Source organism: Mucor mucedo (genome assembly GCF_025094135.1).
Source record: "Mucor mucedo strain NRRL 3635 chromosome Unknown EV154scaffold_1, whole genome shotgun sequence".
Taxonomy (NCBI): Eukaryota; Fungi; Mucoromycota; class Mucoromycetes; order Mucorales; family Mucoraceae; genus Mucor; species Mucor mucedo.
Genome location: NW_026252285.1, coordinates 157,327 through 173,519, shown reverse-complemented (window position 1 = coordinate 173,519; position 16,193 = coordinate 157,327). Strand labels below are relative to the sequence as shown.

The window sequence follows — 16,193 nt, the reverse complement described above, 5'->3', positions numbered from 1 at the left end:
GCACAACCTACAGTTTTCACACTTTTAATTCAGAAAATGTTAATTTTTTTTCAGACGAATCAAAATTTACTTTCAGGCATTGACCTACCTTTTTTGGACAAAATAAATAAAAAATCAGACAAATGAAATTTAGTTTTCGGATAATTTGATAAGTTACTCTTTGGTTTACCTGTAAAATCTTTAAACCTTCTCCTCACTTGAGTGAGACGAGGTAACCACATTGGAGGTGGCGTTTAGTCTTTTAAAGACAGTTGGTCGGCCTTGGCCATCCCAAATGGATTGAGATATAGCAAGCATATTTTTCGCAGCCATCACATCACGATTCCAAAAAATATTGCATCGTTTACAAATCAATATTTGATGGATGTGTGAGGATTTTTCGTCAGTACCGCACCTCATGGTTTTTAAATCATTACTAAAACAAGAATTGCATGTCTATAAAACTATAACTTTAGTCGAAGGTATTGATAAATATTAATATACTAACCTTTGATGTTTTGAACTCGTTAATATCAACAAGAAGTAACTCTCCAAGCTTCTCTCTTCTTTTCAATTGTCGGTAAAGCTTTTCCGTTACACCGGAGCGTAAACCCTTAAACTTTGTTTGGCTTTTGTTCTTAAGTCCATCGCCAAAGATGATTAAAGGCATTTTATTACGATCCCCTTCTTCGAATTTCTCTTTATGTTCTCTTTATGCAAGAATCAACTATTTTAGATCTCCTTCGCTTTTTACTCTTCTTCTTATTTTTCCTTCTTTTCTTGTTGTACTTTGTAGATCCATTTAAAAGGATATTAACGGCGTCCTCTATACTCTTTTGTGATGCGATATAATTACACCATCTACTATTGGTAGTTCTAAACCCGTAGAAATTAAACAGTGTATAAATATGTTGGAGAATATACGTAATATACAGTATATAGGTATCATGAGACGTGGTTTTAGGTGAGGGGATATTGGTCTCAATTTGATCAATACCCAAGCTTTTTTTGAGTTCTTGTTCCTGTTTATGTCTTTGCTTAACACCGCCCATATTGTAGTATTCTTTTGAAGAAAGACGTCTCACATCATTGTCTCCATGGTAGAATACAAACACATCCTTCCTTCCGGTATCAACTGTACATGGCCTAAAATAAGTATTAACCTCTTCAGTGTTAAAGTCATCGAGTTCTAGGGCAATGCTTTTAGTTGACGAAGATGGCTCAGTACGACGACAGAATAGTAAGCGGCAAGTATAACCATCGGTGTACATCCCGTTCAAAAACATCTTGCCGTTGGTTGCAGGCAGCTCCTTCAGATCTTTAAGGCTAATAATAATAGACAAAATGTTTATTATTAATATTATATGAAGAAGGTTCTCAATGCTCTTTCTTTCGTATGTACCTTCTAATTTTTAACTTGGCAAAGTTAAAACAATCATAAAAATACCTTTGTGTAAAGCTTAATAAAGTCTCGTCCTTTTCTTTCTTTAACTTTGAGCCAGGGAATATACCAGTAACGTTTTGACTATCGATTTTGATAAAGCGCCACTGCAAACCTGGATTGGGAAACAGGCTAAATACTCTAGGCAGTACAAAATGCTTTACAATATCATCTTCCTTCTTTTTTTCACCAGATTGAACCGAATCTTGAGATGTTCCTGGTTCTGAGTCATGCTTCTGTAAAGTAGAATTTTCCGCAATGATTGATTCATACTTGGATAGAATGTGTTAATGCCGGTAAAATACCAAAAAGGGCAGTATTCTGAGTTGCCTTTGTAATTGTAAACGATGGCAAGCGGTTCTTGAGCTCCACAATTAAAGGGTTTATAAATGCCTGTAAACCATTTTTTGTTTCTTGGCTTAATGGTGGGAGGATATCATCATTTAGAACGGCAACAGGATCAGATGATAGTACTTGATCTAAAACATGTTCATATACAAGTTTCCTTATGACAGATTTTTTAACGTCCTAAGTTAAGTTTGTTAATAACTTGTTAGTGCTTCCTGATAGTAACTTACATGAAATTCTTTACAAATCATATAAATGAAGTAGTTGCAGATAATGTTCTGAAAATTCTCAATGTAATAGTTATTATAGCACGTAGCAGTAGTTTCACATGCAGTTGCAAGCACTTGACCATAATTTTTCAGCCCATCTTTTTCTACGTTTAATTTTACTCCCTCTAGATTATTAAGCTCCATCCATACGTCTTCCAAGTGGTGAATTTTCGCATACTTTAACTGAAAGTCTTTGATCGACAGCTGTTTACAAACCACTCTACACAATGAATACCAGAAATTTTGCTGAAAAAATTCATTGGACAAATTATTGGGGTATTGTAAAATGTAGTCATTGACAAAGATTTGAGCTTTAAACAAAACAAGACGTAAGAAACTAGATAGATCCTGGATCTTGTTTACGGCCTTCTGTAATCGGTCATCATCATCATCTGTTTCATTTAAAAAGCCCTTTAATGGAAGAGATATAGTATATCTGATTTTTAGCACCAAGATCCTTTTCGATCAATTCTTGCAAGGTATAGTTATAGTTAGGGCACAATTTACTTCTCGCAGAAGAATGACCACTTGTATCACAAGACTTGCAAATCAGGGTCGATGAGCTTGAAGACGCAGTGGTCCTGTTTCTTATAGCCACACTCTTTTCTTTTTTCGCTTCAAATGTTTCTTTTCTCTTTATGCCTGATTTATTTTATGAGTTATTATGTTTGGCTATATACCTGAACATATACAGTGCATTTTTACCTCTGTTTCCACCAGCAGTTTGATTCATTGTGCTGGAACTCGTTTCGTCCCCCATCTTAGCAAGTTTAGCTGTTATTTTGGCATTTATAAAATCTTCTGTGTCTGGGTAAATACGAGGTCTCATATTTTTTTTTTGTGAAAGAAGCACTGATTGATTTATTGTCAATTAAATCAAGTTACATTATAATGCTCAAAGTCAACGTCATCTAAAGTAATTGAAATTCCGTTTCTCCCCCTTTTTTACTGTTATAACGTATGTATTAACTGAGGATTTGTGTAAAAAGAGCTCATAAAAATACACCTTTGAATACATTATGAACTATCAATGCAGAATATGAAAACTGTAAAATTCATAGGATACATCCTTTGATAGCCTTTGTCTGGACTTTGTTTTATTCTATTTGTATATATATATATATTACGTTAGTCTGAATCATTTTTTTACTTCTGTCTGAAATATATTTTTGTTCATCTGAAAACATTATTAGGTTTATCTGAAAATAGGTTTTCCTTGTCTGAATTTAAAGTGCACAACCTAATTTGGGGTTTTTTTTTAAACTGTTGTATTTCGCCCCGACAGGATCCTCACGTCCGCTTTAAATTCGGACAAATTAAAGTTGCTTGGAGAGCGGTAAAAAAGTATTCAGACCAACGACAGAAACACTCAAGCATAATAAGATTAGTTTTTATGCAGAGGCTTGTTATGTATATCTCAATAAATTGTATTGTAGAGTGTTAATACTCCGTGCGAATATTTAAATTTTTCGTTTAGCTATTCATGAAATTTTCAAATATTGCTGACAAAATCGTTAAAAAAGTAAAACATCTTGACACCTTCACTAGTATACTAATTAGCGACATGACCATGCATCATGAGGTTACACCCGTCAGAATTGCTGAAAAGCTTAATCTGAATATCAGTTGAAGAGGGCCAAACAACTTCTGATTTAAAGTGAATTTTGATTCGTCCGCAAAAAAGCTAATGCTGTTTGGGTTTAAAGTATGAAGAAAGTACAAACAGAATTACATAGTTCCAACTTTTAAGGCATCATAAAATTCGGCTAAAATACAAAACTGATTATTGAATCCTACTAACTGTCTAAACTTAAACGTAAAGAACAAATATTCGATAACGCAAGTATCAGCATTGGCATGTGTGGGTATGTAAAGCTTACAGGATTATAGGACGGTATTTCAATATTTTATGACCCAGACATCGAGAGGATATTTTTCCGAATCATTGGTTTCATGTTATTCCCTCACCCTTTCTCTTCTTCTGAAAACTAAAATACCAAAATTTCTATAGCATGAGCAACCGCACATATCTAAAAAGCTACATTACCGAAGTGATACTCCCGCCAGATACGATGTGTTACGACCCTGAGGGGTGGGTAAGTAATACTATAGAAATTGTATATATCTAAGCCTTAACACGGTATTATCTATAGGGACCATTTTCTTCGATTAGAAAGCCTGATTTTACACCATGCTTTGAGGACACGTAAATATTATTGTTTTAAAGGGAAAAAAATGAAGGATAGCCCGTGGTATCTTATCCAAGCATTTCATTCTAGATTTATCATGACAATATCGTCTTTTTATCTGATTGTGGCCGGAACAATACGATTTTTTTTATTATACAAACGAGAGCTTTTAATGAAAGATGTTACTAAAAGTTGGCTCTATTTTGTAAAAATGGCAAGTCTTGTTTTATTTGATGCATAATGTACATGTAACCATTTAACAAATTATTATCTACACTAGACGACCTTGATTATTTTGATATTGACAGCTACAACCAGTTTCGTTTTCTCGGTAAATACAACCATTTCAGCTGTGGATGATATGCAGATTGTGGCTCAAGGATTTAATCTATTTGTCTTGGTAAAAAAAGTAGTTATTTGTTGTTTGTTTTATTTTTATTGACGGGGACCAAACAGTTATTGGCAACTTTGTTACATCATTTTGAATATACAAGAAATCCAATTTCGTCTGGTGTCTTGCTTATTTACTGGCTATTGGAAATCATCCTTGGTGGTGTGAAGCTACGTACCATGCTTATTACTCATCGCAGCACAGAAAATCACTCAGATCATTTCGCAATTTATCTTATTCGCTATGCTTTAACAGTTCTTGTGTTTGTATTAGAAAATATACCGAAGCCAAAGAGACAATACATCTTCTTGGATGATGAAGACGAGGTAGAAACAAAAGCACATGATGTACTAAGTGCTCTTCTCTAAAAAAAATCTGTAGATGAATTGCCCCGAAGAGAGAACAAATATTTTCGGTAGATTAACATTTAGTTGGATGACACCTTTAATGCAATTAGGATACAAAACTCCTTTAATAATGGATGATTTGTGGTAATATGGTATAGTAACTGATGATATCAATTATTCATAAATTATTTTATAACAGGAATCTAAAACACGAAGATGAGGCAGAAGTTGTAGGACAGCGATTCCAAAAGTGTTGGGACATCGAAATGAAGAAAGAAAGGTGAGTATAATTAATTGATTTGTGTGCCAACTAATAATCACAAAAACAAAACAAAAAACAAAAAATAAGGCCATCACTGTTCCTTGCACTCGTAAAAAGCATAGGAGGACCATTTTTGTTTGCAGCTGTGAGTCACACGATAATAATAATAGAGAGGTCTAATAATAACAAACAAATTTCTTCTTTAGGTTCTGAAAGCGATACAAGACATTTTGCAATTTACCCAGCCTTTGCTCTTGAGAGAATTAATGGGTTGGGTCACAAGTTATCTGACAAATGAACCTGAACCTGGTTATAGGGGTGTTTTTATTTCAGGTGATGCGTTATAAAGATGAATTATTCAGACGACTGACTTTACATTTCAATAGTTGCTATGTTCATTACAGCTATTTTGCAAACAATGTTTTTACACCAATACTTCCAACTCTGCTTTACGACCGGAATGAAGATGCGCGCAGCTTTAGTTACAGCCATTTATAAAAAAACGCTATTGTTAAGCAATGCAAGCCGTCAGCAATCCACTGTAGGAGAAGTAAGAAAACATCTCAAATTACTAATTTATTAGCCTTTAAAGACAAAAGTGGCTAATTTTTTTTTTTAAAAAAAAAAAAGATTGTGAATCGTATGAGTGTGGATGCACAACGCTTAATGGATCTATGCACTTATTTTCATATAGGCTGGAGCGGACCTTTTCAGATTATTATTGCTTTGTTTCTACTATGGAAGACAATGGGTCCTAGTATTTGGGCTGGTGTAAGTGTCCTTGTGCTTGCTATCCCTTTAAACATGCTTATTGCAAAAACAATGCGTCAATACCAAAAGACTCAGATGACTAACAAAGACTCGAGAGTGAAGCTAATGGTACGTAACATACCGGATCCAACAAAGAAATATTAAAAATTATCTATAGAATGAAATTTTAAATGGCATTCGAGTAATCAAACTGTATGCTTGGGAGGCCCCGTTCATGGAAAAGGTATTTGTAAAAACATAAAGCAACCAAAAAATACTTAAATTCAGTAAAATATTAGATTGGATTTATCCGTAACGATCTAGAATTAGCAATGCTTAAAAAAATCGGGCTACTTTCAGCGGCACAAAGTTTTACTTGGACATCGATACCGTTTTTTGTGTCTATCTTTACCTTTGCGGTATATGTCAGTATTTCATCTACACCATTAACTAGTCAGATCGCGTTTGTTGCTATCTCCTTATTTTCACTTCTCCAGTTTCCCATGGCTATATTTCCCAATGTTATTACATCTATGATAGAAGCAACTGTATCTCTTTACCGTATACAAGATTATTTATCCAGCGAAGAAATTGATTTACAAGCTATCAAACGATACGACTTCCGTGACATTGAAGATTGGGATCCATCTATACCACTTGTTGAAATCAATCATGCCTCATTTAAATGGGATAAAGCGTCGGATCAGACAGACCTTACTGATATATGTCTATATGCCAGAAAAGGTACCCTCACTGCAATCGTAGGTCGAGTAGGTACAGGAAAATCTACTTTGATCAGTGCCATATTGGGAGACAATTTTAAGGTATCTGGAGAGCTGGTTTTACGAGGTAATATCGCCTATGTACCACAACAGCCATGGATCATGAATGCGACTGTTCGAGACAATATCACTTTCGGACTGAAATGGGACCCGATATTTTATGAGCAAGTGCTCGAGTCGTGTTGCTTGAAACAGGATTTGAAAGTGCTCTCAGATGGTGATTTGACAGAAATTGGTGAGCGAGGTATCAATCTTTCAGGTGGACAAAAAGCTCGTATTTCTATTGCCCGTGCTCTTTATGCCCGTGCAGATATTTATCTCTTAGATGATCCACTTAGTGCGGTTGATGCCCATGTTGGACGTCAGTTATTTGATCGGGTTATTGGCCCCAACGGTCTATTAAAAAATAAGGCTCGTCTACTGGTTACACATGCCATCGCTTATCTCGATAAAGTGGATCATATTGTCATGATGCGACACGGTCAAGTTGAACTACAAGGAGCTTATAGCAAACTGATGTTGCACAAAAATAATGAGCTTTATAAGCTGATAAAAGAGTTTGGTAACCAGCTACCGAATGAAGAACAGAATGCTCTAGAACAAGATAGAAACAGTACTTGTTCTTCTGAGGGCGAAGATGTTACTCTAGAACCTTTAGGTGATGAGCATCCAATCAGTATTGAGCATTCAGAAGAAGAAATCTCAATGAATCAAGATGCGCTGCTTTATCGACGTAGAGATCGTAGAGTTAGTATTGGCAGTTTGCTAAGTGAAGTCGCGTCAAGAAGAGCGTCAGTCAGCTCTTCTGTATTCAAAAAAAGCCGCGGTAGGAGGCGAGGAACAAGTCCAGATTGTAGATATGGTGTTGGCAATCTGATGACAGTAGAAGAAAGTGCACAAGGTAAAGTCGATTTCCGTGTCTACAAAGAATACTTCAAAGCTTGTTCTGTTATTGGTATTGTCGGGGTCATTATATTCCAATGCTCTTCTCAAGGATCTCAAGTGGGAGCAAACCTTTGGCTCAAACATTGGAGCGGGAAAAACTTGGAAGATGGAGCAAATAATAACGTATGGGTTTATCTTACTATTTACGCATTAATTGGATGGTCTGGTACCATATTTGCATTTTTGCAAACCATGACTATGTGGGTATATTGTGGTATTCGGTCTGCTCGATTTTTGCATTCTAACATGCTTGAATCCGTCGTCAAATCGCCGATGTCTTTTTTTGACACAACGCCACTAGGAAGAATCTTAAACAGATTTAGTAAGGACCAACACACTATTGATGAAATTTTACCAAGAAATTTCAACATGTATGTTCGAGTCCTTGCACAAGTAATCGCAACTGTTTCGATCATCACATTTTCCACGCCATTTTTTTTACTGTTGGTGATTCCCCTGTTCTTTATTTATATGGGTGTACAACGTTACTACCTTGCAACCTCGCGTGAGCTGAAGCGATTAGACTCAGTCGGTAAAAGCCCAATCTATTCCCATTTTCAAGAAACCATTCAAGGCGTTTCGACAATTCGTGCGTACGATCAACAAAGGGCATTTATCTTTCAAAACCAAGATAAATTAGACAACAATCAACGCGCCTATTTTCCTTCCATTTCTTGTAATCGTTGGTTAGCGGTCCGTCTTGAATTTTTAGGCTCTATCATCATATTTGGGTCTTGCATCTTTGCCGTTTTAGGGGTTTTGTACGGTCCCAAATCGTATATTGATCCAGGCCTGGTGGGTTTGAGTGTCTCATATGCTCTTAGTGTTACACAAGCGCTCAGTTGGGTTATTCGTTCATACTGTGACATTGAAACGAATATTGTTTCTGTAGAACGTGTTAATCAGTATATAGAACTTCCACGTGAAAAGTATGAGGCATCACGTAGTGTTGATCCCATGTGGCCAGCTATTGGGAAAGTTGAATTTAGAGGTTATTCTACACGCTATCGACCCGGGCTTGACCTTTGTTTGAAGAACTTAAGCTTTACAATTAATCCAAAAGAAAAAATCGGTATTGTTGGTCGTACAGGCGCAGGTAAAAGCTCATTGAGTTTGGCGCTCTTCCGTATCATTGAGGCATCAAAAGGTGGCATTATCATCGATGGCGTTGACATTTCCACTCTACGTTTATTCGACCTTCGATCCAGATTAACCATTATCCCCCAAGATCCTGTTCTTTTTGCAGGTAATGTTCGTGATAACTTGGATCCATTTGGTACCCACACCGACATAGAAATCTGGCAAGCTCTGGAAAATGCTCACTTAAAAGATCATGTAACTGGTATGGTTAATCAATTATTTGGAACTGTTCTTGAAGGCGGAGATAATTTTTCAGTTGGCCAAAGACAGGTAAACGGGTTGAAAATAAGACAGGAATATTTAATTTACATTTTGTTTATTTGATCTAGCTCATTTGTCTTGCTAGAGCACTTTTACGCCGCACTACAATCCTAGTTCTGGATGAAGCTACTGCAGCAGTAAGTTAAAAAAACTACACACGTAATATAATTATATCTACTGATACAATTTTATTATTTAGATCGATGTCGAAACAGATTCTATCATTCAAGATACGATTCGCAAACAGTTTAAAGATTGTACTATTCTAACAATCGCTCACCGCATAAATACCGTGTTAGATTCTGACAGGTAGGAAAACCGAATAAAAAATAATGCAATATTAACGATATATTGTTTTACTTTTACAGAATCTTGGTGTTGGATAATGGTTTAATCGGAGAATTTGATACACCTAAAAACTTGCTATCAAATCATGAATCCATGTTCTATTCTCTTTCGAAAGAAGCAGGCCTCGCGGATTGATTTAATACGTTTTTAATAAATTATCCTCACAATTTGATCTGATATCGCTGCTGTAAAAAAAATTGAAGCAGTATGAATGTGTAAAATCATTATTATGCAATGATCATAAAACTGGTTCTATGTACAAACGTGTCTGCATCGTATCTAGTTGCTTCAGATTACATTAGTTAAAAGTGAAGAAACGACAGCTTTTACTAAACTCTTTACGGGGAAATAGGGACCGCCGTCAGAATTGAATACAGCATGTTTCAGAAAGACAATATTCATTTCAAAGGACACGGCCTTTTCGAATATGGTCTGCTTTGCACCGGATCTGTAAACTCCGTCTTACACGCCCGTGTGTGACGTCGAACAGGTTAAGAGGCGTTTTGTTTTGATTCTTTGGTACATATTTCCTTTTTTACAAACAAAACAATGTACCAAGCTTCGTCGAACGAAGCAGAAAAAAAAGTGCCAAAGAAGCAGTTCAAAACAATTGCACCAACCACTGTGACTACAACCACACCCCAGGCACCAACCTTACAAAAGAATGTTCCCCCCTTTTTAAACAAACTATACAGGTATATATCATTTATGCCCTCTCTTAGCTTTATTAAAGGTCTTTTTCTTTAGTATGGTTAGTGATCCAGAGTCTGATGAACTTATATGCTGGGCTGAAGATGGAGTTTCGTTTTTTGTTAATCGACAGGAAGATTTCGCTCGTAAAGTTTTACCTCGTTTCTTTAAACACAAAAAGTTCTCTTCATTCGTTCGGCAACTCAACATGTACGGGTTTCATAAGGTACCTCATTTACAGCAAGGTGTATTGGAAACTGATGGTGAATCGGAACGTTGGGAATTCAGTAATCCTCATTTTCAGCGTGATCAACCGGATCGTTTGCTTTTAGTAAACCGAAAAAAGGGACCCAACACAGACGAAAAAGAAATCTCTAGTATAGATTTACATCATATCTTGGAAGAAATTCAATCGATTAAAAAGCATCAAACGAATATTTCAACACAACTCCAGAATATACAACGAGATAATCAAGTACTTTGGCAAGAAACAATTGCAGCGAGGGAGAGACATCTTCGTCATCAAGAAACTATTGATAAAATTCTTCGGTTTTTGGCATCCGTGTTTTCAAGTAAGGAAAAAAGACCTGCTATTCCGAGAAAAAGAAGGTATCTTTTGGGGCCTGCTGATGGCTCGGATCACGATGAAGGTGATGTCAACGAACCAGATAATGGGGTTCGGAATTCGGCAACTTCGATTACTGAGGAAAGCCGTAAAGCTAATAAAAAGCCCCGCCAAAATGAACCTACTACATCTTTTAATATTGATGATTATGTCAGTGGTAAAAATGAGCTATTGGAATTGAGTAATGCTCTACCTGAACACCTAAAAGATTCTGCTACAAATACCACGTCTTCGGATTTAGAAGATGCTATCGCACTAAACGATCAATCAAAAATTGGTAAGATATATATATAAGTATTCGGAACTTCTTCTGACTCTTGTAAATAATAGATCATTCTGCATTGGCATCAATAAATGACTTCTCCAATATCGCCAATATACCTCAATTACAAAACCTTCAAAGCTTGATCACTTTAGCTCAATCTAATCCTGAACTACTCAATCAATTAACAAACGAAGCATTTTACGGCAATTCAACAGGACCTTTTACCGACCAAAGTGACCAGCAGTATAACAACAATAACAGCTACATGAATAATGACAATAATAGCAACAACGGTATCAATACTTATACTGCGAACAACAACAACAGCAATAATAATGATAACACTAATAAGAATAATTCCTTTGACTCGTCGTTTAACCAATATAAATCCGCCTCTGTGCTGACATCGTCGCCATCAGCAATAAACACAATTGATAATCAACAACAAGCAGCTCGAACAATCAATCAAGTCACAAATACTATCTCAAATATCACTCATACAGCTGACGCATTAAATCAAGACATTGACGACCTTGGGATTAGCCTTCAAGCGTTAGCCCATCATTTAGGATTTGACCCAACTAAAGGAACGCCTGCTGATGACGATAAAATTGATGAAGATGAAGATGACTTATTGGACATGGACGAATTTCTAAATACATACGGTAATAATCTTAAAGTAACTGATTTAGATATTTGCTGATATGTTTTTTGCAGGTCCGGATGTACATCCTGAATTGATTGAGACGGGGACAGAAACAGATTCCATCATATTAGAATTGCCTTCTTCGACTGCTATTGGGCGATCATCTAGTCCTGTAGTTAGTACACCTGGATCGGTCACATCCACGCAGACTACTAATAAAATGTAACAAAATGTAACAAAATGTAACAAAAAAAAGAAAAAAAGAAGTCTTAAATATTATTGACCTTTATTTTTTTTTATTTCAAAAGCAAGTAAGTAATTTTATTAATTATTTTTAAACGCTTGCGGAAGACCGTTTCAGAAGAGATGCAACCATGTTTTCAAGTCTGTTAAAAAATGTTAATAATCATTACATAACGCAGTATACTTTTCCCTTTTACCTTTCAGCACGAGCTCTGGACTCTTTCGCTTCGCTTTGGACGAGCCTTGTAAGCATGTCTACTTCTCTTTCTAATTGTGTATTCTTCTTTTGGTATAATTTTCTCTCTTCGGTTTCTTTTGCGAGTGATGATTCCATTGCATTAAAATGAGTCTGTATTTTATTATGTGCCAGTGTCTTCTCATGTATCTCTCCTTTGTATTGTAGCATTTCTTTTTGCAACATGGCATGAAGTGCGTCCCTTTCTTCATTCTTTTGTCTCGTGGTCTAAAACAAGAAAATATTAGAAAAGAAAAAAACAATTGACTATATTTGTTTGCAAACCTCGATCACTTCTTCTAAATCTGTAATCCTATCATTTTTTAACTGTAGTTCTTGCACATGTTGAACTTCTTGATCTCTCATTTCTGCCCAGAGTTTCTGATTTTCTTCATCCCGTGAGTCTAATTCTGCTTGCAATTCTTCAGAAACCGTCTTGTCGCTTTCAAGGAACCTTAACTTGTCTTGCAAGTCATTGTTTTCTTTGCAAAGTTCATCGCACTGAATCATAAGCGACTCATTTTCCTCGCATTCCTCTTGAATATCTTTGTGGATTTTGGATAACATGACTGCCTGCTCTCCACTAAACTCCTTGGTGGTATTTAGTTCGGCCTGTGTCTGCTCAAGTTTTTCATTTGTCTCCTTCAGCTCTTGCTCCAGAAACTTATATTTGGCAACCCATTGATCTCGCTCCTCTTCCAATGATATGCGTGTCTGATGAGCCTGGCCTAGCAAATTCTGAAGATTTGATATTGTCTCTTCTTGAATTTCCAGTGTCTTGAGCTGGTTTTGATTTTCGGCAGAAAGTTCTTGCAGCTGTTCTTGTGAAGCCGCCAAAACCTGTTCTAAGTCTTCAATCTTTTTATGGTTTGCATTTTCTGTTCCAAATGTATACTGCAGCTCTTTTCGTCTGTGGTAAACTTTCCATAATCTTGATTGCATCATGTCAATATAAATTCTACTATTTCTCTGGATTGTACGAATTAATTTATCTTGAGATTGACGCTGTGTCACTTTACGGCGAGCAATGAGACGAAGACAAGCAGCTTGGATTTTGGTGGCAATTTCAGAAAGACGAATATCACGTTGCTCTTCAAGATCGCCCAAAATACCGGCCTTGAAAAATACTTTGGTTTTACCTATCTGAAACTGGTGTGCTTGCAAACCTGGTACGGACTGTAAAAGCATCTGACATGCTTTGCGGTGATCTTTTTCGTGCATGATTAACTCGGGGGCTAAAAGTTTGTATTGCTCTCTGAACTGTTCAAACAAGAGTCTATTTGGAAATCCAACACGGCAAATTCTAATACCTTCAAGAACACCGTTACATCTTAATTGATGCAAAACTAGTTGGGGTTGAATTTCTCCTGGACGTTTGCGGTCGTTTGGTAAAATACAACGAACGAAATGGGGGTGAGTAGTTTTTAGGGTACTCATCAGAACCGAGAGCTGCTGCTTATGCTTATACCCAACTGTATGAAAGTTTCCTCCGCCTTTACGCAGTCTAAAAAGGGATTTACGAATGTCTACTTGGCGGACGGGCGGTGCTGAAATTGATGTATTGGCCGTTGCGTAGTCTTTAAATAACGTGGCAACATGAGCATTGGTAGACTCAGCGAAAAGACGAGCTATGTGCTCATTTAACGGATCTTTACCACGCTCAATCCAACCAGCAGTGGAATATTTAACTTCTCCGGCGTAATGTTTGATCGAGAAGCCTTCGTTATACATATCACGCTTAAATCGCTCATTGGAGATATTTTGTTCGGTAATCTTTGCTAAAAGGCGATCATCGGTTCCTTGAGTAACACATTCATCTTCAAGGCAGGACAAAATACCAATAGGCTGTAATTATATAACATCAGACTACAGTTGCTTTAATTCTATTCTACTTGGACTTACATTTTTAACACTTTCGATTAAATTAATCGTAGGCTGAAGGTCATTACGGTAATCAAAAGAGTCATCACATGAAATGTTTTCGCGTGCATATTCTTTCTCTTCCAACACAAACATGTTTTGATTAAAGAAATCTTGTAATTTTTCATTCGTGTAATTGATACATAACTGTTCAAAGCTGTTGATTTTGAATATTTCAAACCCTGCAATATCCAATACACCAATAAATCTTTCCCCTTCAGAGATCGACATACCCTCCATTGACTGAGGACCATCAATAGCGGAATTAACACGATTTACCAGCTGACCAAAATTTCTTTCGTATAGAACTTTAGAAAGCGCATCCAAATTATCTTTCACCTGACTTGGTGATTTTGATTGACTAACCCATTCATTACCGGCCCTAATTTGAGGTTCCAACAAATGTTTTTTGAAAAGTTGATGAGAGACACCGAGAATTTCGCATGCATTTTCATAACCACTAATTTCAACCCTACTGTAATTACTGTTTACAATCGTGTTGCCCAAATACAGAACGGCTGCGATAATACGGAAAAATTCTAATTGTTCTTCGGTGGATATACTCATTATATTCATGGATTGTACGAGTTTACTATACTCAGCAGCATCGTCTACGCCCTGGATAGTATGATTCGAATTTTTTGTATAATTGAAATCGGATGGACATTTTTGATCGATCTTTAACAAGACTAACAGACAACTAAATTTAGCATGCCATTTTTTTCGACTTGACACAATAAACTTACCTTTCATTTGAGGGTCTGCATTCAACAATTGATAAAAGATATGATAGTTTCTTTCTTCTAAAGTTTGAGTATGTACACGAGACGTTTCCAGTAAATACCAATCAATAAATGCTCCCCGTATATCGCCATTTCGATTGAAGGCAATTCGAATGAATTTACCAAACCTGGAAGAGTTGTTGTTACGGATGGTTTGCGCATTACCGAACGATTCCAATATAGGATTTGCTTGTAAAATTTGTACTTCCAATTTACTCTTTTGCAGATAATCAGGCCCAAATCCATTACTACCATTTCCAGCAATTGATGCTAGATATTGAATAACAATCTTCGTATTCTCTGTTTTTCCTGCTCCAGATTCACCACTAAATATAATATCAAAACACATATTAATAAAGAATTAATGAGGTGTTATGTATATTCTTTACGTGATAAGGATTGATTGATTTTCTTTATCATGAAGCATATCGTAGAAAGCATGATCAGCAATAGCATAAATATGTGGTGGCACTTCACCTCTTCTCTTCTTTCGATAATGGCGAATTATTTCAGTAGAGTAAATCGGCAAGTAGCGATATGGATTTACTGCGACTAAGAAGAGTCCAGAATAGGTCTATTGGAAAATAAAAATATAAAAATAAAGGTAAGTTTTATCGTGAGCAAATTTAGACAACACTATACTTGCATAAATATCATTTTTTTTATATCTTTGAGTTAAATTATGAACAACGGCTGGTTCATGCATATAAAGCAATTCTGCCATATCTTCTACATGATCGAATTTAGGTGGATTCATCATGAAAACTTTACTTTTTGCAACTTGCTCCTCCTATCAAGAAATATTTAAAACCAAAAACCTAAAAACATTTAAAACAACAAATAACTTACTTTAGAACAATCTTCGTGTTCAACTAATACCACATCCTCTGAAACTTCGCCCACAATCCTGACCTTTGCAAATGCTCGGGAAGAGTCTTTTTCTTCGATCCATGCCAGTTTTTGCAGGTTAAATCCAGCATCATGGTCTATCATTTCATAGGATCGAGGCTTATGGAATACTTCCATCCCATGGCTATGATACATTGTTCCAGCTCCTGACTGATTTAAATTATTTTCTTCATGTGGTGCCATTGTTATAATACAGTTTTGTTTATGTGAAAAAGTAAAGAGATTAAAAGTGTTAATTTCCTTGTATTTATTTTTAAAGTTGTTTAATCAGTCCGAATTAGGGTAAACAAAACAGGACACCGAATTTGGCAACTGTCTGTGTTTGAAAAAATACATAGCATAAAACAAGAGGGGCACAAGCAGTTATTTCGAAACAAAACGATAGTCTGTCTAGAAAGCACTCTTCGTTCATCCGAAGCACAAACA

General features: G+C 36.1%; 4 protein-coding genes across 4 annotated transcripts; 2 read left to right on the top strand and 2 right to left on the bottom strand.

The window, feature by feature from the left end:
* Window positions 1–728: 728 nt before the first annotated feature.
* On the bottom strand, window positions 729–1,433 carry EV154DRAFT_573017 (uncharacterized protein; the record flags this gene model as incomplete). Its single annotated transcript, XM_051606376.1, has 1 exon — window positions 729–1,433. A coding segment is annotated over exon 1 (537 nt), but the record flags the coding sequence as incomplete, so codon positions are not given.
* A 2,559-nt stretch (window positions 1,434–3,992) lies between these two features.
* On the top strand, window positions 3,993–10,008 carry EV154DRAFT_489278 (multi drug resistance-associated protein MRP). Its single transcript, XM_051599281.1, has 17 exons — window positions 3,993–4,133; window positions 4,191–4,243; window positions 4,317–4,440; window positions 4,507–4,626; window positions 4,683–4,943; window positions 4,999–5,108; window positions 5,164–5,244; window positions 5,314–5,371; window positions 5,433–5,559; window positions 5,613–5,776; window positions 5,857–6,105; window positions 6,155–6,220; window positions 6,276–9,113; window positions 9,173–9,241; window positions 9,304–9,413; window positions 9,473–9,738; window positions 9,795–10,008. The coding sequence occupies exons 1-16, from the start codon at window positions 4,050–4,052 to the stop codon at window positions 9,585–9,587; spliced, it is 4,629 nt and encodes a 1,542-aa protein (XP_051463609.1). The 5' UTR covers window positions 3,993–4,049; the 3' UTR covers window positions 9,588–9,738; window positions 9,795–10,008.
* On the top strand, window positions 9,992–11,914 carry EV154DRAFT_489277 (uncharacterized protein). The gene is made up of 4 exons (XM_051599280.1): window positions 9,992–10,147; window positions 10,200–11,044; window positions 11,098–11,697; window positions 11,750–11,914. Exons 1-4 carry the CDS (start codon window positions 10,002–10,004, stop codon window positions 11,902–11,904), a joined length of 1,746 nt encoding a protein of 581 aa, XP_051463608.1. The 5' UTR covers window positions 9,992–10,001; the 3' UTR covers window positions 11,905–11,914.
* EV154DRAFT_489273 (P-loop containing nucleoside triphosphate hydrolase protein) lies at window positions 11,897–15,987 on the bottom strand. The gene is made up of 8 exons (XM_051599279.1): window positions 15,708–15,987; window positions 15,505–15,648; window positions 15,248–15,432; window positions 14,823–15,184; window positions 14,059–14,765; window positions 12,442–14,001; window positions 12,119–12,384; window positions 11,897–12,064 (listed from the first exon to the last, which is right to left on the bottom strand). Exons 1-8 carry the CDS (start codon window positions 15,948–15,950, stop codon window positions 12,013–12,015), a joined length of 3,519 nt encoding a protein of 1,172 aa, XP_051463607.1. The 5' UTR covers window positions 15,951–15,987; the 3' UTR covers window positions 11,897–12,012.
* Window positions 15,988–16,193: the final 206 nt, after the last annotated feature.